Raw genomic sequence first — 25,730 nt, 5'->3', positions numbered from 1 at the left:
ACATATTATACATCCTAACATATTTTAATGAATATATTAATCGAAATAAAGATTATAATTACATATCATGTTTTCCCACGCATTTGATTCGAAATTACTCTAATAAATAAGAAGACAAATATCGCAAAACATCTTTTCACAGTATTATGAATCTGATAAAACCCCTTACAAATGTTGTGTAAGTTATGAGAGGAGTGTAAAAATAAATTAGGTATAGACTTAATAAATAAAGGAAATGATTTACGGACATGCTTCAAAGAAAAAATAAAATTAACTCAAAAAAATGCTGAAAATTAAGCAATTATTATTCGTATGTGGCATCAAATTCAAATAGGTAAACTTTTATATCTTAATTATAACTACATTTTTAAGCACACTGTTCTTGTTATTTTTGATTCAATTTTTAAGGGATTAATAAAATGATAATTTCAAAGAATGTGTATCATTTGATGCTAATAATGATACTATCCTTCATAATATTTTAGAGCATATTTTTCACTATGTTAAAATTATACAATTATATTTTCACATTGTTAGTCTACATTGATGTCTCTTTCATGTATAAGAAAAGACAAAAAAAAAAAAAAAAAAAAAATGACGATGATTATTTACAGATGCTTGTATTCGTCAATTTTCAATTTTTTTTAACGCAAATATACATCCAAGCTGTCATATATTTAAATTATGTAAGTTATATGGACAAATCAACAAATAAATGAACACATATTTTATTGTAGCATATGTCACATGGATCAAAAAAATTTCCTTTACAGTACAACCCAAGTTTATATTAAAAATAATAATTATATGAATATAATTATATCCAAATTATTTTTAACACATTGGATTTGTAAAGAATAATGTAAAAAAAAAAAAAAAAAAAAAAAACAAGACACATTAGCTCTAATTTTAAACTTGACTATTTTTGTTGTGATTTCCCTGTAAAACTTATTTTATGAGAAAAATAATTCTTATAACAAGAATTAAATTAATATTCTTCATATTTTCAGTTGTTAATTTTTTTTTACCCTTTACTCTTTCAAATATTAAGGCGAAAATTATATAATTATGAATAAACTGGACATATCTAACGATCTGCTTTTTTTTCTTTTTTTTTTTTTTTCCTTATTCCTAAAAGAACTCGATATTATAAATTCAATTATTCATCATGTTAATCATTATTATAATTAATATAACTGACATTGTGTATTATTATACAACATTATTCATTTCTTTATTGATACCATAATAAGTAATTGTTATACGTCCTATTTGGATACCGTGGAATAGTGTATTGTATTTCTTCAACATAACTTTGAGCCTCATTCTTCTGTTTAGTGCATCTGTTTAAGAATGGTCCTAACGCATAAATCTAATGAAAATGATAAAATTATTATTCACGCACCTGTAAATATATTACATAATTATGTATTTTTTTACTTAATATATGTTATCAAAAAATATATATTAATAATTCTCATAAAACGTAATATTTACATGGTAGAATATAAATATAAGAATAACTGTAACAGATAATGAGATACACAACGGGATAGCGATTTGGAATTCTGTAAAATTTCCCAATATTTTTAAAAATAATTTCTTGCACATAACAATTGCAGTATGAATTTTATCCATAAAACTCAAGGTAATTTCTATAGGTTTCTTAAGATGCTCTATATATACCATATTTTTTTCAAACATTTCTATATCTGAAACATTTATACCACAGTGTTTGTTATTCTTCATTAAGCTTAAGACATCTTTTATAGCATTTAAGCAACTGCTGTCACTTAAAAAAAATAAAGCCAGTGCACTTGGAAATGTATTATCTAATCTGGTTGGGGTTTTAAAGGAATTCTCAATTTTTTGACTGCAACTCGAAAGACCACTATGATTAGAATTAACACAGCACGTAGATGTAATAGTTGAAGAACCATTATTAGGGAAACATTCACATATGTTTTGAGCATTATCAGAGAGAAAAAGAAAACTCTTAACTTTGGTAACAACTGTTGTACACAGATCCTTAGTGATGTTCATTTTAATTTTCTTTGAAAAACACAAAAGTGGTGAAAAAAACGGATTTCCTTTTTTTTCTCATTTTATTAATTTAATTGGACAATTACATAAATTATTTGATAAAGTGATTAAATTGTGTACTCATGATAACATAAATTATAATTAATGAAATCCTTTATTCATATTTAATAATTTTTTGATGTCTATATTTTTTTTTTTCAACTTCGATTGTAATAATTATTAAACGTATCAGAGAAAAATAAGCACTTCTTTAGCTGTAAATATGAACCAAACTTATCTGCTTACTATGACAGTCAAATTTCTCATAAAACTCAAATGAACATAAAAAATAAAAACGTATTAATAATTTAATAATTTGAACTAACAATATTTCATTGTTTTTTATATTCACGACGGTTTCTGTAATAAATAAAGTGCAAAAATAGTAGATAAATAATATTTATTATGTTTATGATTAATGAAATATGTTGCTTAGATGGAATATACATAAAAAAAATTCATCAAATAGAAAAAATTATTATATAATTTTTTAATGAAAATTCACAAATTAAGTATTAGATCCATCATTAAGTATATGCTTTTTTTCTTTATAAATTTTAAAAAATTTTAATAAAAGATATTATTCACTCAAATTCATCAAAAAGTTTAGTATACAATGTAAGCATTTTTTTTTCTGAATATTATTACGAATAATATTTAATGTAGAATAGTAATTAAAATAAAGAAGATGGAATATCATTATTTAAATTTATTTTTGTATATTTATATATTTTTTTTCTTTTTTTATATAGAATAAACATTTAGGATTTATAGTAGACATTTAGATTCATATGCATCTTTTTTTTATACTACTACTATTCTGTTTATGGTTAGAATTATTCTATTTTTCCGATAGTTTATTTTTTATGCATATAATTTTTTTTAATTCTAAAAGAAAGAATTTGTATTAAATTCATACATATATTAGTTTATAAAGTTATGGTTCTTTTTTTTAGGATTTTTTTTTTTTTTTTTTTTAAATACAGTATTTTTTCAGAACTTAATAATTGAATTAATAAATGCCATTTGTTGTTAGAAATAAAAATGATACTCTTTTAATAACAAACAATAAGCAAAAAAAAAAAAAAAAAAAAAGAGACCAGTTCTTGCTATAAATCATGATATATTTTTTTCTGACTTTTTGTTTAATAGTATAATTATGTTATTTTATGATTTATAATTTTTTTTAGACTAAGAATAAAAAATATATTTAATATGACAAATAATTGAATTCTTACTTTTTATTCGCGAATAATTCGCATAACTCATAAAGTAGCAAGTCATATCCATATCAACCACTGTTTAACATAAAAAATATCCATATATTTAAAACATGATTTTTTCCTTTTACATATAAATTAGCACTAATATTAATATAACCCAGTATTCACGAAGTTTTAGTGAATTCACCAAATATTATATTTTGTTATTATATAATTAATGTTGTCAACATTTAAGATATATTAAATTATTGCTTAGCAAATGAAGATTTAAGGAACTCTTTAAATCTTACAATACGTAGAAATGGAAAAGGATTAATGCAACTTACAATTAGCACTTGAGGAATATTTTATGTCTAACTTAAAATTTTAAAGCCCATCATTAATTCTTTTTAATTTTATGTTATGATATAAATTTTTTTAAATCTGCTAAAAAATGAATTCTGAGAAATGTGCATATAATACATAACTACCCTTCACAATGAAAATAATCACATAAAAAATTCTACAAAAATGAATAGATATTATATTTAAAATGAATGAACACATATAATACATAAATTTTTTATAACATTCATTAAGCAAAAATATATTTACTACCTTAAATATAAAATTCAGTACTAATCTAATTATTGATTAATTGTAAGAAAATTTCACATTCTTAATTATGATAAATGAGTTAGTTAACTACAAATTACACAAGATCAAATGAATGATAAAACACAAATATCATTTGCAGTATATTATGCAACTAATCTATCATGGTAATATTATACTTGTATTATAATGATGTGTCATTTAAGGTATTATATAACATATCAATTTTATTGCTATAAAAATTGAATAATCTCACAGTTAAGTACGATAAATATATTCGGACTAATGTATGATAAAGTCTTTGAATACATATAGAAATTCACATCCTTATGATAACTATCTAATAAAAGGAATTAAACTCGTTCATAGTTCTAAACTATTTACTTAATATTTGTTATTTATAGCCCAATAATTCAAAATGTTCTTCTTAATTATTTTCATAATTTCTACTAAATAAACAGAGTAAAAAAAAAGTAATACCCTATTAGAACGATAAAACAGTAATCTATGAACAACATAATAAAGGCATTTAATAAATAAAATCTATTAATTAAACTAAGCAATAAACAAAGCTGATCCTTATAAGTTTTACACGTTTTGTAATTTAAACTATTACAAGTCCATTTTATTCCCCAACCTGTCATACTAAATTAATGATAATATAGATTGTTAATTTATTGTTTAATAATAATCATGCAGTAGTATCCCATATATAACTAAAATGTTTTTTTTTTAAACCATTAATATAAATTTAATAATTCACAATATCTCCAGCACTTAAACCTTTTACATTTCTTAATTAAAATTTGTTATGTGTAATATATGATTGGAATTACAACTTTCGTGATGTTATATATTACAATATATTTTTTTTTGTTTTTCATAATGTCAAGAACAAAGCATATGTTTCTTATCATATAAGCAGCTAAATATGCTATGAAAAAAATGATATGTTGTATGTCTTTCATATTTTTACCTATTCAGCTTTTAAAACTTTTTTTGTGTGCTATTAAAATAGAGTAACTCAAGTTTTATTTACTATTTTTATTCCATTTTTATCCTTATTTTAATCCTGTGTTCCTTAAGGTAAACATTCTTTTCGTGCAATATAACTTACGCTGTTCATTACAGATATCTCCATTTTTTTTAATTATAAAATCCCTCATAAAATTTAAATCATGCTTATATTATGTGTGTATTACACCTGCTGGAGATACTATGAAAAAATGGCTATTTATATATTTAAATAGCTATTTAAATCTGTTATGAAAAGTTCTTATTTCTCCTACCCTTAAGTATTACATAGATAAATATCAAAATTTATTGCAATTTTATCTATTTCAAAAAAAGTTCACACAGGTGAATATATAACAATTGGAGGAGCAAAGATGCGTTTTAAAACTTACTACAAATAATTAACTTATGCCCTTCTATCCTTGTTTCCTATATATTTCGAAAATTAGGTTTCTATTTTTTTTCAAAAGGAAGATTTATGTTTTTATAAACTTTCATTTTGAATTTTTATAATAATTGTTCTAAAAAATTATGTTCCAAAAAATTATATGGTCATTTTCATAATGCTTCTTTCTCATGTGTAATACAATGAAAATGTTGTAATTTTCTTAATCCTATTGTATGAGGACCCCATAATGGTTGACCCTTATATTCTGAACTTGCAAAACTAGTTTATAGATAATCCACAAATAAATAATAAAAATAAAGGTAGCAGTCGCTCTAATTATTTGAGATATATCATATATGTTATACCTTACCTGATGTTCTTTTTTCTGAAAGGAATAATTCTGCAGTTTTTATTTTTTTAATTTAATACGCTTATGGAATGATATTGTTTATACATCTACAATGTCGACAAGAATATATTTATACATAGAAGCAAACATGTTGTAGGACTATAAATGGATAGGAAACAAAAATAATTTCATTATGATCTAACATTTATGACATATGGAATATGCTGCTATTATTTTATCAAAACTTTATCTCAGACATTCTGGTAAATGATAAATCATCGCAAATATAAAGAGTCTCATATACAAAATACTTGTAATATAGAATAATCCTTTTTACATTAAATGTGCGTCCGCATAAAAAATAATATTGTCTAAATTGGGCCCAAACAAATCTATGTTCAATATATAAATAGATACCTATATATCTCTTAAATAGAAGAAAAATGTATTTATATATATATATATATACTTTTAGCACTAAGTCAAATTTCATCTGATTCTCACATTATATATTATGCATTATTAAACCATTCTTATGTATTGTGTATTGTATATATATGTACAATTCATATATTTTTATGATCATACGTGTTAAGGAGCTCTTATCATTTTCTACCAAAAAATAAGGAAACTATTAAATCCTATCATCCACCATAACAACATGTTCATGTGCTATTTATAATGTTATGTTCGTAGGTGATAATAAAAAAACAATTTAATTTAAAATGTCGCTCTAGATAGATATACGCGTTCTATAATTAATTGAAAGTAATTTTTAATTCGTAAGTATATTTTCACGATAAATGCAATTATTATGTATTTCATAATTTACAATATCAATATAAAATATCCTAAAGTAAGAATTATATATATAGGTAATACCTTGTACAAGAACGAACAACAAAGTTCCAAAATAAAATTAGAACATAACGAAAAACTAACAAGCATATATTATTATAGAATAATACGGTGCTTTAAAATTCTGTTTGCAGAGTAGGGATGTGATGAGATAACCAAAAAGAAAACATATTACATGACAAGTTCTTTTTCCATCTACAGTATCACACGTATATGGGATGCATAGTAACCAGAAGAACTCTTTAACACTTGTGAATTGAAATTTTTTTTGAAATGCAGAAGCCAATGTAATTTTTAGGAAAACTTTTTATGTAATTAAGCTTTTTCAGCTCAACAGAAAGTACAAATATGTATATTTGAGTTATACATAAACATATTTGTTTATTTTTATAACTTAATTATACATATATCCTCAACAGAGTTATTCCATAATTTACTATTTTTTTCATACATTTTTCCAAGTGTACAAAAAATTGTGTTCTATCTACCAACCTACATAATACTTCTTGCAGTCCTCATTTAATCTGTTGCATTGCTGAAAAAAAAATACTTCTACTTAATTTTCTAGAATATATAAATATCTTGTAAAATAGTTTTGCCCAATGAATTAACAAACTGTAAAATAAGAATCTGTAGGGACTTTAAAATACAATTGCTTTCATCGCAAGCATACAACTTAAATTGATATAACATTTACTGAAAAATTATACATTAAATCCGAAAAATTAAAAAAGTTATAAGCAGATAAACATCAATAAATAAAGTGTATTATATTATTTATTTTGGAATTAGTAGTACCTTATGATATTCTCATGAACTCATATACATCATATAATTATGTCTTAACGAGCTACAGGTGCTTAAAGAATTCATCTGCACATTATTTTATCCACATTTTTAAAAATACAAAATGTATAAAAAAAAATATATAATAAATCAATAAATTAAATAGCATAAAAATGCTTCAAATTATTTAAGCATTTATCGAATAAGAGTTAATCATAAATTGGTATATTTATAGAACATACTGCAATGCGTACATATTTTTATTTTAAAAAAAAAAAAAAAAATTTACATTATTTCCCATACTAATTTTTTAGATTTAAATTTGTTAAATATATTATTTAATAAAAAAATTTATACGGAAACAGATATGAAATATTCTATATTTTCTATTTTATAATTTTTTTTTCCAAATATTACTTATGTCAATGTTGTAATTATTAGTGTTCTAAATATTATTTTTAATTACAATATGAGAACTATGATTGATAAATGCAACGTATCCAAAAATGCGATATCCTTAAGTTAGAACAAAAATTTCAATTGTATTCTCAATGTAATAGTATTATTCTTTTTCTGTTTTTTCCATTTTCCTAGTCTTAAATATATCCTAGATTTCCCCAGAATTGCATTATTTTTATTTATTTTTTTTTAATTATTTTTATAATGTTAATGAGAATACATATTAAAATATCATAACTTAATATTTACATATTAATAAAATGTAAAAATTAGTTTTACAAATGTTTTTTATAAGCACTATGCAAAGAATATTATTAAAGAATATATTCATATGATGAATTGTAAACTTCTTTATTCTAATATGAATTAAAAACATGTTATTTTAATAAGGTTTAAAAGAATAGACAAAAGTTATTAATAAAATATTATAATAATTATCTTATTTTCTACTATTTTGTCGTATTATAATTTAAGTATTTTTTTTTTTTGTGATTATATTAAATATTAACATCATGAGGGAAAAAAATAGGATTCAACTTTTCATTAAAATCACTATATTTATCCTTCTAATATACGTATGTCAGTACTTCAATGATGAGGTATTATAATAAATATGTGTGAATATTTGTGTAATCTTTATGGCTTTATTTATATTTAAACTTATCTATCCTTTATATGAAATTATTTATTTTACAAAATAGTAATATATGCATTGTTTTATTCAGTGTACGCTTGGTAAATATTTTGAAAAAAAACAAGATCTTGGTAAACCATTAGATAAAAAAATTGAACGCTTATTGGTAAGAAATGAACTCTTGAAGAAGCAAGAACATACGAATGTAAAAACAAATTCACCACACGTAAGGAATATAACACCGAAAATGGAAGCAACGAGCAAACCAAAAAAAACTAACGTAAAAACGAATTTACCACAAGTAAAGAATATAACACTGAAAACAGAAGTGTTGAACAAACCAAAACAAACTAACGTAAAAACGAATTTACCACAAGTAAAGAATATAACACTGAAAACAGAAGTGTTGAACAAACCAAAACAAACTAACGTAAAAACGAATTTACCACAAGTAAAGAATATAACACTGAAAACAGAAGTGTTGAACAAACCAAAACAAACTAACGTAAAAACGAATTTACCACAAGTAAAGAATATAACACTGAAAACAGAAGTGTTGAACAAACCAAAACAAAAGAATATAAAAACAAATTCACCACACGTAAAGAATATAACACCGAAAATGGAGATGCCGAACAAACCAAAACAAGCGAACGTAAAAATTAATTCATCACACCTAAAGAATATAACACCGAAAACAGAAGTGTTAAACAAACCAAAGCAAACAAATTTAAAAACTAATTTACCACACCTAAAGAATATAACACCGAAAACAGAAGTGTTAAACAAACCAAAGCAAACAAATTTAAAAACTAATTTACCACACCTAAAGAATATAACACCGAAAACAGAAGTGTTAAACAAACCAAAGCAAACAAATTTAAAAACTAATTTACCACTCGTGCAAAATAGAGTATTATTTAATAAAGGAGAATGGTTAAAAAACAATTTTGAAAGTTATGACAAATATTCAAATCCAGTGTTTTCTTTTATATACAAGACCATGAAAAGAATTGATTCTCACTTTGAAAAAAAAATATTCAGTTATCTTGAAAAATTATATAAATCTAAGAAAAATATGGGAATGAATAATAAGACTTTAAAAAAACTCTTATTTAATATAAATGCTATAAGCTTTATTATAGGTTTTTTTATTTTGATACAAGGATTTTTCGTTTATATACTTTCTTCATTTGGAGTGGGAGGTTCTGGAGGAATGGATGCATTAAATATTGTAAATGTATCGTTCATTGCAGCACTTGTTACATTTTTATCAGCAGTTTTATATGTTATTGAAAAAGTTAGAAAATTTGAAAAAATTGAAAACATAAAAATATTAAAATCTCGAAAATCCCAAATGAAAAAAAAGTAATGTTTTTTTTTTTTTTAGTAAATATGTGTTTAATTTAAGTGTTGTAATTGTGGATGTTTCTACATGTTTAATTGACACGTTAATAATTCCTTGAATTATATAACACTTTTTTTTTTCTTTCTTTTTTGCATAAAAAAAGTGTTATAAAAAAATAAAAGAAATAATATTTGTCATATGCATTGAAAATGCGCTAACATTTAATTATTTTTTTGTGTGTTATGTGTCAATATTTTTCACATAATTTAATAATACTATAATTCCAAAAGAAAATATCACATGTATATTTATAGTTTATTTGTTTAATTTAATATTCTATTAGATATATAACTGGAATTATGCTTCATTCCTAATAAAAATAAATTAGTTCTAACATATTTACTTAAATATGTGTGATCTATATATGTGTATGTACATTTATAACCTCTTCACATATATATAAAATATGTCGTTAAGTTGTATATGTGAATTCATTTATGTTTCTCTTAATTAATGGTACATATTTTGCTTTTATTTTTTATGTTAAAAGTTTATATTCTAGCATTTCATATATTACACTGTCACTTTAAAATTAAATACATACATGTGCTGTTATGAAATTTGTTAACAATAATTAACATGTCTATTTATTTATTTATTTATATATATTTTTTTAACTAAAAACAAGTTAAATGTATACGTTTTCTATTAAATTATAATAAATAATATGTGTTATAAACCTATTTCTTATTATAATATTTGTAATAATAATATTTTATAGCACCCATGTCTCTACATAGCATAGTCGAAAAGTGCATGACAACTTATATTTTTATCGTTGCTCTAATTTATAGGTTATGGTTTAACTATTATGATTAAATTGTTTTATATAACTCAGGTTTGAGCTTCACGTATAATATTTTTTGTGTTTAAAGTTTAGGTTTTTTGGTGGTAAATATGACTTTATAGAATCACATATTTCAGGTATTAGTAATTATTTACTTTATTATGACTAATAATGATTCATCGCAATTATCACACCCTTGTCATAACTTAAATGAAATGATATTTAAATTTAATCCATATAATATATTCATCAAACATATAATATAATAATAAACTCTACAATGAACTTAACATGTGTATATTATTCTAATTTAATCACGTGATAAAGGCCAATTTTGCTAGAATTGATCTAGTGCTATTCATGCATATATGTAACCATATTATAAGGACTAGAATTATTCATTTCGTAATATTATGTACTTGGGGTAATTACAGCTTTAATGAATTGTTATTTATTCTGACAAATAATATAAAAATCTTAACATAATAATAACAGCATATAACATAAGTCATAAATTTTTATAATAATATGCATTTGTGTATTTCTTTTTTTTTTTTTTTTTTGTTTTCTGGTTTTGAAATTATTAAAGAATAAATTATATTTTTTAATTTATAAAATGATCTTTTTTGTGTATGTTTATTTATCATCATTAGGTAAATTAAATTTGTGTATTTCTCAATATTAAAAAAATCAGTAATGTCGAATTAGGGTTATATAACATTTATAATGTATGTTCTATTTTATAATCATAAAAGACGTAGAGGAGGGAAATATAATTCATATTAATTTTTAAATATATAACATAGAGAATATTATTTTCCTAGTTTCTTATTTTGTAACATTTGCTTGAATCGTATGTTTAATTCCAAATGTGGATGGTTTATGTATATATATCCGAAAAATAATACGTGCTAGAAGTAAATCATAATTATTTAGCATTCTATCGACTTTATTTTCGTAGGAATTATATTTTTTTGAAGAGAATAATCTATTTTATACTTATATTTTAAAAAAAAAAGTTAATAAATAATAACGATACATATGAATATGTCATAACAGCTTAATATTCCATGGTGAAAATATAACACGAGTGCATATGTCTTCCACTTGACTAATGCTTCAGAAAATTCATTAAAGTGCACTATAATGAGATAAATTGTGCAATTAAGGATACAGATAAAGTATACCTAAAATCATTACACAAGAAAAGAAATCGTTTGATACTGAACAAACGAACACGATAAAACGAGGAAATATATTTCAATGAATAAAATAGAAGATTAAATGAAATCCATAGAGAGATTAAACTAAAAACAAATCAGGAATCATGGGAAACACATCGAATAATGTTTACAGATTGCAGATCAATAAAGCTTTACACGTAACAAAAAATGTATATTTAAAATATAAATTTGTCCTCAATTAACCTGAAGTGAAGGTAAATAAAACATAGCTAACATAAAATTATTACAGAATGATCAAATAATATACATATATATATATAAAGACCAAATAAATGAATTTTATATAATTCTTAAAGTGACAATTTCTTCTCTGATCTATAAAATGGCTAGAACGACAAAAATCGTATGTTAAAAGTGACATGCGGAAAGTCCCCTCAAACTCTGCTATTAGTCTATGTAAAATTATTCTTCAGTTTCAGTTATAACTCCATTTTCTATTATAATATTATTATTTGCTTTTTTTTATTGTATGCAATGCAATTTTATTCTTTATGTTGTAAATATTACACAATAACTTTTACTAAATATTTCTAATATATATATTCTTCTTTCTAAATTTCTTTTAAATGCTCGTATATTGCTTAAACAGCTCCTTCATTTATATATATGTATTTACGAATAAGTGATAATTACAAAAGGTTTTATAGCATTTTAAATATTATTATATAAGTTTTTTTTTTTCCTCCCCTCCCATTTTATTGTTATGACTACTAAATTATATTCATTTTTAAAAATAGACAACAGTATTAATCTAATACCATTATTCTATCATAGGTACACACACAGTATTTCCTTCTATGCTCGTATAACAAATAAATGAAATAACCATAATTATAGTGTATCCTTAATATACTATTTTTTAATGTTAGAAGCATATATAATATTATTTGGTAAAGTAATTTTTAAACAAAAATATTTCGCAACGGATTGAAATACAATATTTTTATTCTTGTGAATACATCAAATATTGCTATTAAAATTAGCTAAACAAATAATCTATTACTAATTATGATTAGTAAGATTTTAAAATTATGCCAATATGACAAATTACAAAAAAAAAAAAAAAAAACATCAAAAAATTTAAAGTAAAAAAACAAAAAAATTCAAAAAGAAAAAACTTAATTATAAATTATAAGAAACAAAAAATTCTGTGTTCACAGCACATATTTAAAATTATTACTTTTTGACTAAATTATATAATAATGTTTAAAAAAAAAAATGTTCTATAAGTCTTCTAAACAAAATAATATATTATAACATATCCCTACATATGATCCTCTTTTAACACCACACTTGGATAATGCTTAACGTATTTTCAAATTATCATTTATGTTTTCATTTCCGAAATTTTCAATTTTGTAAAATTTATGGTATTACCATTGTACAATTATGACATATTGCACATTCCTTCTGCTGAAGTAATCTTACTGAAATATTCCTATAGTTCCAACATGTTTTCTTCATGAGAACATGCGTAAATGTGTCATAATTTGCTGTTAAATAATTAATATGGAATGTAACTTTATATATTAATTTTTTCTCCTCTCTTTTTTTTTTAATTATATAAATGTTCACCCAATTTCTTTATGTTTTAATTGCTTTGAATCTATAACAATTTTACACATTTCAGATAAAATCCACATTTTTTTCAATAAAAAAAATAGTATTAAGACATTTTTGCCCCATTTTTTTGATTATTTTTTTTTCTTTCCAACTTATATTGTTAAAAATAAGTATTCAAATTATTCAAGCATTTCCTGTACATACATTATTACCCTAAAAAGGCTTTAAGTTATATATATAATCAATAATAGGGATTCTTTGCTTGATCATAAGTCACATAAAATCGACATGTTTGAGAATTTAAATACGTAACTTCCGAATCATACATCCCTAAATCTTCATCAAAATTATTATAATAATTGTTCTCCTTTTTATTTTTTTTTTTTTTACTTTTGCGTTCACTTGATCCTAATCGAGAAGACTAACGCAAAAATAAATATATTGAAACGTGTTCAAATGTATTTTTACCTTATAATTAAACATTTAAAATAAAATAAAAAATACAAGTGCTAACAAAAAAATTCTTGTATTTTAAAATTTACTGTCTAGTTACCCTATGGTAATAGAAAAGGAAGAGAATTGTTCCAAGTACAGATGTAGTTATGATGATGTTATAAAAATGGTTTGCATCGAGGTGATTATACATTCTTTCTATACTACTGATATTATCAGTACTGTCTGTAGGAGCTGCATATCTTTCAAGATGTGAGATATCCGATTCTTCTTCACTAGCCCCATACTGAGTCTCCTCTTTCGATGAGGAAATAGAAGTCACTTCCTCTGGCAAACTAACAATATCTTCATTTACTTGATCTTCTTTATTTCTTAGTGACGCAAGTTCTGTTTTCAATTCATCTAATAAAGTCTCGGTATTGTACTTGTGTCCGCATTTAATATAAGGAGCACAGTATTGATCATACATATAGTCTTCATCACAACAGTCCTCTTCCTTAGGTATATATAACTTATCGATATACGTAACATAATCAACATAGTTTTTACAATCCTTTTTATTTGATTTATTTTTTTGTATATATTCAAAATTATAAAAATAATCATGCAAATCTTTGTCTTCTTTCCAAGTTGATGCTCTTCCAAAAAAATTGCCTCTACAACCTTGATCTATATTATGATTTAAAATGGCATCTGATACTAAATCAAAAAGTTTACCAGCAACAGGATTATCATTATGTGTGTCTTTCCTTTCATAATACTTTAAACTTATCTGGTCTTGGAACCAGTGTTGAAAGTAGTGACAACGTTCTTTTTGTTTCTTTTTATCATTTTCACTTTTCAGTATTGATAAATTTTTTGCTATTTTATTGCAAAGTGTTTTATCCGATGTGTTGCCTTCTAATTTTGCACAGAAATCATTATTATAATCAGCAGTGTCAACATCGAATTTTTTATATTCTTTATATGAAGGCAGATCTGGCAATTTTTCTTCCTGTTAATTAAGTTGAATAAATAAATTTAATTTTAATATATTTTTTAATTAAAAAAAATATCCTTCATTATTTTAAAAAAATATGTAGAATATTTCAACAACAATATATCTATAAAATGAAAATTTAAGTATACCCATTTATTCTCTGGTAAAAGTGCCATTTTATGTTATAACATGTATTTAACCTACTGATGATATAAGTATTTCAAGAGCTACGTGAATTATATCAACATGAGAAAATTTAAAACCCTTGATCTATTATTTTATTTTCTATTTCTCTGTATTGATTTTTAAAAGTTATGCAATTTTCCACAATTAATAGAACATGCATTTTTATTTTCCACCAAAGGGTTATCGAATACCTATATATTACAATAGTGTTACATAAAATAGACCATTTTAACTGTAGGTAAAAATATTCAAAGAAATGAAGAATATAATAATTCTTCAAAAACGTAATGCTGCAGAAGAGATTATTGTTTTATGAATCCCATTTAATAAAAAAAATAATAAATATAATTTTTTTATCTAGTACATTTTTAGAAAAAAATAATTTTAAATTGTCACAAGTTTAAAATATAATTTATAGTCGTAGATAACCCCATTTTACCTTGCAAATATTTTGTACTCAAATATAAGAATGCACATTTAATTCTTATACCACTTTAAATGTGACAAAAAAATAGAAGAAAAAAAAAAAAAAAAATTAATAGAATAATTATTTAAATTATATAATTAATTCATTTCCATCAACTTTTTTGCAAAGTTGGTCACTGTCGCCTGAGTTAAATCGCTTTATTGAATATACATATTTACAATATGTATATGCATACCTCAATTTTAACTTATCCAATTCGACATAAAACTGCTATATCATTGAAAAAAGTTATAGTAAAAGAATTTGAACCATCAAACGAAAGATAAATTAGTGAGATCGTTGAATAAGCGAAGTGACACAAAAAAAAAAAAAAAAAAAAAAATTAATTCACAAATGAGTGATTAAATTAGAACACATTGGGTTAATAACTTGGCTTTGTTATACCTACGGTAAAAATCTAATCATCCACTAAATAAGAATTTTTTACATTAAATTTGATTAATTTGTATAACATCCCTTTTTACTGCAATTATGGAAAGACATATACATTTATTATGTACATCGATCATTTTAAATGTATATGATATAGACTCCTGCGTTTTTACTTCTATACAGAACTAAGTGTTCTTGATATATATTTTTAAAACGAATAATAAAGTTTTTTTTTCAAATGGAATACATGATCAAATCTAGACATTTAATAAATACTACAAACGCAAGCAGACACACGGATACAGTGAAATTACAATAAAAATCTTTTTGTGTGTTAATATTTGCATAAACAGAAATTGGTCAAAAGAACACACAAATGGGAGCAGTATATATATATATATATATATATGTGTGTATATGTACACGTGTGGGAACTCAAAGCATATGATCACACATTATGTCAAACGCAAAATTACAAATTTAAGAAAACGATAGGCTCGAGTTAACCCACAGATTAAATATACGCATTTTATTATTCCTCATGTATTAAGTTCTTTTTCAAATGGAAAACGCAAGCGTGCGTATAATTAAATATTTGATGGTTAATTCATAGTGTTAAATATTTTACAAATAATTTCAAATTCGGAGGATAATGTTTTTTCTTTTTTCTTCACAAAAATGTGTCAAACTCATCCTCCTGCTGTCCTCATTTCATTTTATTTCATCATTTTTATTATGACATCTTAATCAAAATAAAAATAACAAATAATGAAAATGCCTTAATTAATATAATCGGAACAGGGTATAACATAGAGCTTGAGGCTAAGCCAGCGGCTAAGAAACATATTAATATCGTCAATACTATGGGTATGTAAACGAAATATAAACTGGGTTTCTTAGATAATTTATTCAGCCATCTCCTTCTACAAATATGTCTGTGACATGCAAAATCCTGTGAACAACAAAATTTTTTTAATGCTCTTTTTTGAGAACTAGTAAGGACCTTTGCACAAAATCCATCATATTTGTCTTCCGGTTCATCATCTTCACTATCAGTGCATATATTTAGCTGTTCAGATTCTGTTTCAGTATCAGAAGTAGGGTGATAATCAGAATTTGAACTGCAGGTCCACTTTTGTGATGAATTAACTATATTTTTACTACCTTTCACATTTTCACTTAACTGCCTCTTCCTGGAATTATTTCCATATTCGTACTTTTCTAACAATCGATTACAGTATAGGTAAAACTTCTCACTTGTATTGTCTTTCTCATACAATAAATAGCTACGATGGTTACCCTGCAAAAAAAAAAAAAAAGTATTATATTATTTCTATTATTATTTTGTCTTGAGATGCTATTCCATTTTGGAATTCTTTATTTGTAGTTTATTTTAGGACGTGCAAAACTTTACATTGCTTCTATACCTCAGTGGTTACATTATTGTAATTATGATGAATCCAAATTAAAAGGACTAAAGCAGATATTTTGGAAAATGTGAGAAATTTGAATATTTCGTTGATGGAATACCTTTTCGTTTTTATCATATTTTTATTAATAATGAAAATGTGCCTGTCCTCCCTAAGTTTAAATTGCAAATGGAAAGTTCTAATATTGCTTGTGCTAAAATTTCCCCTTAATTATTTTTTCCTTTTTATGAAAATTCACCAAGTTACAAAATGTACAATGCATATAAAAATACGTAAATTAATATACAATATATGCGATTTTATGTATTACTTATATCACAAAAAAAGAAAAGTGGCCTAAATTATGATAGTTCAAACTAATGTACTAATATTTTCAAAAAATTGCAAATGCTAATAAAATTTTTTTAAAAATAATTAATACATAAATATTACAAATGTGTAAATTATTTATTTTGTAACAAAAAAATTAAAAACACCTTGGATTCTAATTAAAAAAAAAAAAAAAAAAAAAAAAAAAGTGTTAAATTTAATCAAATGACATTAAGGACGTTTCGAAAAAAAATATATATCAAACTTTCTAGATTAATATACTATGGTATTCACCTTTAAGAAAAAAAATATAACTAAGCGCAATGGGATCCTTGTGCTGCATGTTTTCGCATGCCAAAAAAAATTTATATTAAAACGAGGTAGAAAAATACGATATTATTCACATGTGTATATTTATTTTTTTTAACAAAAATGGATAAGCACGCTTTATTTGTAATTAGAAAAAAAAAAAAAATAAAAATAATAATAATAAAAAAAACAACTTTGCATTGCTTTAACACATATCATGACATCGTTAAACAGCGTTATCTTATACACTTTAATCACTTAAACAGGTTAGTAATTATATTTTGTATTTCTCAACACTTCAGGGAACATTTTCTCAATACAAAATGGAATAATTATTTCTTATTTTTTGCAATAATAATAGAGGAAAAAGTGACTGGAAAAAATTGATTTTTTTCAGATGTGAAACTATTAACATATGGATCTGGGTAGTTTTCCCAACTATGAAGTTTTATTTGATTAGCTATTATATACAACATGATATATTTTTTTTTTTTTTTTTTTTTATGAGGACAAAGATAAAAAAAAAAAAATAAAGGGGGATGAAGTGTCCTCTTTATAGCGAAATAGCATGTTCGTGTAGCACTGATTAGAGAACTAGTTCATATACAATGACACACTTTTTTTTATTTTTTATTTTTTGATAAAATATTATACTCATGCAATTGAAATGATGATATATAATATAATCAGAAAGATGTTTTTTATAAAGCATAAATATAGTATACATTATATATATTCATAAACATTTGAGCCTTTTACGTGCGTGAATAATTTTTTCTACTGTATTTATATATTTACTATATATATACGCAAAGTACTCATTGAAACATAGTTTTACTAATTTTGGTACATATATTGTTATTTATTTTATTATATGGTGTTTTTTTTTTTTTTTTTACTAGGTAGTTTATGTTCATTTTTTATTTTTAGCGCTTTGCATTCTGCAGTTTTGGCGCGGTTCCATTATTTTTATAAACTATTAGTTTAATATTTATGGACTAATTAGACTTAACTAAACATATTAATAATATTAAGTCGTTAAAGTGTAAATTCTTTTAAATTGGCATTGTTTCATTTTCATTTATAATTAAAAAATTTTTTTTTCATTCTGATTATGGATATTGTAAATAAGAACTCTCCATACATTATGTCATATTGGGCAAGACATATATAATTCCTGTATTTGTGCATCTAATGGCTTAACAAAAATTTCGTACTAATGTGGATGTTCATTCGTGTGATGTGCATTGATAAAACAGTACATTTAAAGTGAGACTAAATTTTGAACATGGCCAAACGGAACTTTAGCAAGATGCGTTATACATTTTGTATTGTCTTAATTTTGCTACTCGATAAAAAGGAACAGCATTCGAGAATTTCATTATTTCTTTAATTTTGCAAGTTGTGCAAATCGTCCAAATTGCTTAATTTTCGCAAAATTTAAGTGTTATACTTATGCAACCAATAAGCTTACGCATCTTTACACTTATATATAATTGTATATTTATATATATTTAGACATTTCTCCCTTATCTAATTTTTTTTTTTTTTTTTTTCTTTATGCACAACGGAATGGGTGCTCACTATTTTTGTATATGTTTAATAACATGTCCACGATTGTTTCTGTTTTATTTTTTTTCCATTGTTTTTGTAAACATTTCAATTAGTTTATCCCTTATCACACAAATAGACAAGGGCGCGTTTAATTCCCCTCCTAAAAGGAATACACACATACACAAAAAATAACCTTAAAGCTACCATACACATATATAAACACAAAAACATCATATTATTATTACGAATGTGAATTATAAAATTTAAATTCGTTCCACAAATAATAAAAAAAAAAATTATTTTTAAAAAAAAAATTTAAGCGCACTGAATTTATGCACACATGATTGCAAATCTATAAATGTTGTAGACATCTGGCAAAATCAATAAGCATTATGCATTAATATGGATTTTTCTCTCTTTAGCTTTATTTTTTTAATTCACGATCTAACTATTGCATATTTATTCTCATTCTTTTCATAATTTCCATTAATTCGATCTCGATAAACAATCCTATTTTCGCACCTTGCAGCAAAGATCACTTCTGCGCACAAAATTAGTGCACATTTACATTTATCATATAAATAATAAAAAGAAAAAAGTTTAATATTAAATAAAAGCAATTTTACATAATTATTTACAAAAAAAAAAAAAAATACAATTGCCAGAATATGGCATCATGCAATACGGAAGAAACACTGTTTTCTATGCAGTCTGTTATATTCTCTTTTTTTCCATTCTTTTCCCTCATTTTTTTTTTTTTTTCTTTTGCGAAAGGGAAATAATGTAACATTAGAAAAAAAAAGTAAAACATAACACATACTGCGTATAAAAACTATATTTAAATTATTTCACAATTTAGAATTAAAAAAGGTTAAAAAAAAAAAAAAAAAAAAAAAAAAACATGAATGCATAAACAAATTTCCCTATTCCCTAGTACGGTTGCTAGAGGAATTTTTCTGTACGTCGGGAAGATTCTATATGTCTCGAACACCTATATATACATATATAAATGTATATATATGTGAAAAGGAGATTTGTGTGCTTTTATTACTTGTATTAAATATATCAAACATATTCCTGGTGTGAATAAATACAAAATTGCGTACTATGTTAAAAATATACGTAGGAGAATTCCTCACCCATTTTACAATGCAAGTTGAGCATTTAATTAAATGGATGTTTTTTTTTTTTTGCTTACATATTTATATGAACGTTGCTATCAAATACCTTCAGAACAAATTGATTATTCAGAAAAAGGAATTCAACAGGATGCATATTTTCATATGTCTATTCGTTCATGAGCATCACACATCAATGTGACTTTCCGCCTGAACCATTTAAGCTCTCACCAGTTCTTTTGTCATATATATATATATAGATGTATATATTTATTTATATGGATATTCATTTATTTATATACTCAATTATTCTTTTATATCCTTCCGTTTATTCATTGCTGGATTAGGTTAACTGTGGGGAACTCCCTTTGAAACCAATACCTCCAAGTTGCAACGTGGTACTTTTTCCATTCAGAATCTTTTTTCTGTTTTAACTGTTTAATGTCATTCCAGATATTTTCTTCTTCTTCGTCTAATGTGTTACTTGGATTTTCTCGTTTCTTTTCTCTCATATAATCTAAAAATTTTTCAAAAATTACATTGCTTTCATTAATTTCGGCCAAACGAAATGACGTTAGCATTTTTAGTAACTCGCACCAACTATTAACCTTGTCATCACAAACAATGTAAGAATCACATTCTGCAACCAACGTGTCACAAATACCTATTATAACATTAAACCAATTTTTGGTTTCACTACGAGCTAGATCGTTCCACTCTCTTTTCAATCTTTCTTCAAGGACACTAATGTCTAAATATTTAGAACTTTTTACATCTTCAAAAAATTTCTGACTCCCTTGATTTCTAACAGGGCTTGAATTTTTTTCAGTGTCTAAGGCATTTAACTCTAATATTGCATTTTCAGCTATGGCATTTATTTCAGTATTTACGGGTTTTTCTGATAAAGTTCTTCCATGGCTTCTACTGGATGATTTGAAAAAGGTATAATGTCCATTTCTGCAAAAGCTTTAAAAAAGAATATATATAAATATATTTCAATGTATGCACTTTTAATTTTTGTTCTTCCATTTAGTATAAAGCAAAGTGAAAAACAATGGCTATGTCATTCTTTGTTTTTTCATTTGTATCATAGTATATGCAATATGCAGCATATATGATATGTATTATTCAACAGGAATGATATATATAATATATGCATATATATCGTTCTCCAGTAGTACCATGATACATATATCATAAAGATTAAAAATTTCCAAGAGGACCTTGACATAATGGTTAAAGCGTTACCTCAAACTAACATAAATTTGGTGAATTTTTTTTTTTTTTCTTTTTAAATATTAGTAATTTTCATATGGAAAGAAAAGCAGTGTTATCTATTTATTCTTGTATCTAAACCCACAAGTTACAAGTGATAACAAATGCATAAAACGAACAAAAATACTAATTAAAATTCCCTTGTAATTTGTACCCTTATTAAATTATAAATGAATTTATATTTCAAAATTTTCAATGTTAACATTCTCAGTTGACTATCTTTTTCAATGGTCACAATAATTTTATTTTTTTTTTCATAAAAAGAAAATGTCAAACTGCTCGCTAGAAACGACAATGTTCTGAAATATATGCCCTAAATGGGTGCGCAAGCGTAAAATTAAAGAAAACCGAAAAAAAGAAAAAAAAAAAAAAAAAAAAAAAAAAAAAAAAAAAAAAAAAAAAATAAAAACGAAAAAAAATCAAAAAAAGAAAAAAAAAAAAAAAAAAAAAAAAAAAAAAAAATAAAAAAAAAAAAAAAAAAAAAAAAAAAAAAATTAGAAAAAAAAAAAAAATGTATGCTGATATATATATCCCCCACTTACGTACTATGCATGTATATGCTACAAAAGTTCTTATTCTGCTACCCCAATTTTCTACTTGCGAAGTTGTAATGTCTAATCTAAATTGGCATTCCACTGATTCTTTATTTATTTTTCCTAAGACCAGCATAGAATATTTAAATAATTTAAATAATTTAAATTTTCTTAGAACAAATAAATTCATCTACATAAATGAACAAGTTCCTTGGAAGAGGGAGCATTCTATTTTCGTGTTTATATTTTATAGACATGCTTATTCATAAATTTTACCCATTTGAAGCGACCATAATTAAAATTAAATTATACTTTTCCTCTTTAAAAGGGGATACGTTCACCGAGAATGCACTTAAAGGATGTTAACGCTCCTGTGATATATTCCAGTGTTCATTTTTTAGAAAGGAATTTTTTTTTTTTTTAAACTATGAAGAATTGTCAAAAATCAAGAAAATTTAGAAATAGTATATTATCATCCCCCCGGTTTGGGACCTCTTAAATGGCAAAAAAAAAAAAAAATTAAATCTTTTCTTAAATTTTGCAACTGAAATAGGATTGTTTCAAAATGAAAGCTCAAAACATCTTTTTACTGAATTGCATTAAAAAGTTTCAAATTCTCACCATCACATCCCTCCTCTCGTCAGCCGATCTAATGAATAATTGATCATATAACTATCCAAGGAAAATATATATGTAAAAATGTCTTCTCCTTTTGTGTTCATTTTATTTGTTCTAAAACAAAAAATAAAGCATCCATTCGTGCTATTAATTGTATTATGTATCATTTAAGAGAAACTGTGAAAACTTTTTTATTATGATTTTAAGTTATAAATAATTTGCTTAATTTTAAATGTATAATAAACGCATGCATGCTTTTATAAAAATACATATGGTGTTGTTACATGCAATGCATATATACATAAATATATACTCAAATAACATAAAACTTACAATGGTGCTTCATGTGAATGCTTTTCTTGAAATAAAAACTGCAACACATATTACATACGAATCACACAAACGAACATGCACATGCATATATATAACTACATAATTTTCCATTCTAACATGTGCTTGCCAACGGATTATTATTGTTCTATTTCTTCATGGATGTTAATTTGCTCAAAAACTTTTAAAAGAAATATTTTTACATAGCAACGTATAAATAGTAAAAGGCAAGTGGAATTAAAAAACTTACATATACACATGCTATATACATGTATATATGAATATCTCTATCACACCTCCGCAAAATTTACAAGTGCAAAAAGGCAAAACATGAGAAAATATTTCGAGAAATAACTGAGCCAAATAGCTGTCCAAAATAAATGCACGAAATAGCTGTCCAAAATAAATGCGTGAAATAGCTGTCCAAAATAACTGTGCGAAATATTTGTGAAGAAAAATTGAAAATTCATAAAGTATACATCATATTCACTCAAAGGTCTCAAAACTTTATAAAAGCTTGTATAGTTGGTTTATTTACATGTATATATCCACTTTGTTTATTTTATTTCATTATTATTTTACTTTATTTTTTTTTCTTTCATATTTATAATACTTCACAAAGTTTCCTATTCTTGCAGGATAATAATCTTCATGTGAATGTGTTTATATAACTAAATAATATAAGGAATATATTCTAACAATTCGTGTTTTAAATAATGCCTCGTTTACCATGAGAAAAAAAAAAAAAATAATAATTAAAAAAAAAAAAAAAAAAAGGATCCACCACATTGTTTTTTCTTATTTATCCATCATAATAATATAATCCCCCCATTATTTTCTTATATTACATGAAAAATTTATACTAAAAGGAGTGGGGAAAACATATATCTATAAAAAGAACCACAGAAAAATGCAGGAGGTAATACGAAACGTGTTGTAGTTGTCACACCTGCTGCAGTTGCAACAGTGGTAGTTGCTGTCGGAGAGGCAGCTAACAATTGTGCAGCACCACAAATACCACTTGATGTAACACCTGATGTAGCAGCTGCACTAGCACAGGCTACTCCTGTGGCCCCAGCAGCTCCTGAACTTCCTGCAGCTACAACAACGCTAGGAGCACAGGCAATGGCACATGCTGGTGCAGAAACCATTGGTATGATAATCCATAACAATAATATTAAGCTTGTAATTGATGGGACAAGTAAAAGGATAAACATAGTATGCTTCTTCATTCTTCTCCTAAGTTTTTTTATATTACGTGCAAGGCGAGATTTCATATAAAAGTATTTTGTTTTATACTTTTTCAATTCATCCACTAATAATTTTAATTTTTCTCCCTGCTCTCCATCCAAGTGCTGATCTATGTATTCTTTCAACTCATCATAGTTAAATTTATCCGATTTATTAAGATGATGGATAATCTCTTTTAATACTTTCTTCTTAGAACTTAAAGAGTTAAGACTATCGCTAGATCCTGATAAATCTTCAAAATCACTTTCACTTTTTCGCTTTTCCTTACGTATTTTTTCTTTTAAATATATAGATAAGTACCCATTATCTTCTTCATCAAAATCGGAAACGATGCTATCCGTTTCTTCGTTGGCCCTTGTTGCCACTGAATCACCAGAGTAGTATTTAAAGTCCTCTGAAAAATCGAATTCGGATAATAATCTTCCATTTATGAGGCACAGCTTATTATTCAATATATTTTTAGGGGCCTCATCGAATGAGATCTAAAAAGGAGAAAACAAAACACAGAATTCAGTTATATACATATATATATACATATATTTGTGATGCGTGGGTCTAATATATAACATCATTACAGCATAACCAGAGGCGCTTCCTTATTTTTGTCTTATTAATATCAACTCCTATTTTAATCTTACTTTGCTGGGACGATGCCATGCCCAAACAAAAAGGGTTAGTAAAAAAAATTTTGCATAAAGTGGCAACATAATTGATTGGCTTCTAATAGGGCTTAATTTTTTTTTCTTATTTTTCCTAATTTTTTATCATTTACTATAATTTTACGTCCTGTTGTTTCAATTTTGTACCTTTCGGATATGTAAAACTAGCTATTTAGATGTATTTTATCCTGTATGTATTGAATTTTGCTTAAATATACACAAAAACGGTATTTTTTGTGTTACACATATTTTGCAACATATCACAAGAGTATATGTATTCGCATACCTATGTATAACTTCCTTTCCACCTTGAGAATTTTTAAAAAAAATTTAAAGCTCTCTCCCTTTACTCAAACTCAATTTTCGACACAAATTGAAAAAAATTCAAATTTATATAGCATCACCGTAATTACATTGAAAAAAATAATTATTTTTGAATAATGTATATTCTTAAAATAAAAAAAAAAAAAAAAAAAGG

The 25,730-nt window shown here is 24.4% G+C and overlaps 6 protein-coding genes across 6 annotated transcripts; 1 reads left to right on the top strand and 5 right to left on the bottom strand.

The window, feature by feature from the left end:
- Positions 1-1,234: 1,234 nt before the first annotated feature.
- PGO_011790 (hypothetical protein) lies at positions 1,235-2,349 on the bottom strand (the record flags this gene model as incomplete). Its single annotated transcript, XM_028685817.1, has 3 exons — positions 1,235-1,372; positions 1,525-2,052; positions 2,335-2,349. The coding sequence occupies 3 exons, from the start codon at positions 2,347-2,349 to the stop codon at positions 1,235-1,237; spliced, it is 681 nt and encodes a 226-aa protein (XP_028541618.1).
- Positions 2,350-8,460: 6,111 nt separating this feature from the next.
- Positions 8,461-9,759, top strand: PGO_011780 (hypothetical protein; the record flags this gene model as incomplete). The annotated part of the gene is made up of 1 exon (XM_028685816.1): positions 8,461-9,759. The coding sequence occupies one exon, from the start codon at positions 8,461-8,463 to the stop codon at positions 9,757-9,759; it is 1,299 nt and encodes a 432-aa protein (XP_028541617.1).
- A 3,871-nt stretch (positions 9,760-13,630) lies between these two features.
- Positions 13,631-14,997, bottom strand: PGO_011770 (variable surface protein; the record flags this gene model as incomplete). The annotated part of the gene is made up of 3 exons (XM_028685815.1): positions 13,631-13,810; positions 13,943-14,836; positions 14,971-14,997. The coding sequence occupies 3 exons, from the start codon at positions 14,995-14,997 to the stop codon at positions 13,631-13,633; spliced, it is 1,101 nt and encodes a 366-aa protein (XP_028541616.1).
- A 1,602-nt stretch (positions 14,998-16,599) lies between these two features.
- On the bottom strand, positions 16,600-17,413 carry PGO_011760 (Plasmodium exported protein, unknown function; the record flags this gene model as incomplete). The annotated part of the gene is made up of 2 exons (XM_028685814.1): positions 16,600-17,166; positions 17,306-17,413. 2 exons carry the CDS (start codon positions 17,411-17,413, stop codon positions 16,600-16,602), a joined length of 675 nt encoding a protein of 224 aa, XP_028541615.1.
- Positions 17,414-20,918: 3,505 nt separating this feature from the next.
- On the bottom strand, positions 20,919-21,817 carry PGO_011750 (ring-exported protein 3; the record flags this gene model as incomplete). Its single annotated transcript, XM_028685813.1, has 2 exons — positions 20,919-21,552; positions 21,768-21,817. The coding sequence occupies 2 exons, from the start codon at positions 21,815-21,817 to the stop codon at positions 20,919-20,921; spliced, it is 684 nt and encodes a 227-aa protein (XP_028541614.1).
- A 2,382-nt stretch (positions 21,818-24,199) lies between these two features.
- PGO_011740 (Plasmodium exported protein, unknown function) lies at positions 24,200-25,300 on the bottom strand (the record flags this gene model as incomplete). Its single annotated transcript, XM_028685812.1, has 2 exons — positions 24,200-25,075; positions 25,232-25,300. 2 exons carry the CDS (start codon positions 25,298-25,300, stop codon positions 24,200-24,202), a joined length of 945 nt encoding a protein of 314 aa, XP_028541613.1.
- Positions 25,301-25,730: the final 430 nt, after the last annotated feature.

This window comes from Plasmodium gonderi (assembly GCF_002157705.1).
Source record: "Plasmodium gonderi DNA, contig: Chr01, whole genome shotgun sequence".
Taxonomy (NCBI): domain Eukaryota; phylum Apicomplexa; class Aconoidasida; order Haemosporida; family Plasmodiidae; genus Plasmodium; species Plasmodium gonderi.
This window is presented reverse-complemented; position numbering and strand designations above follow the sequence as displayed.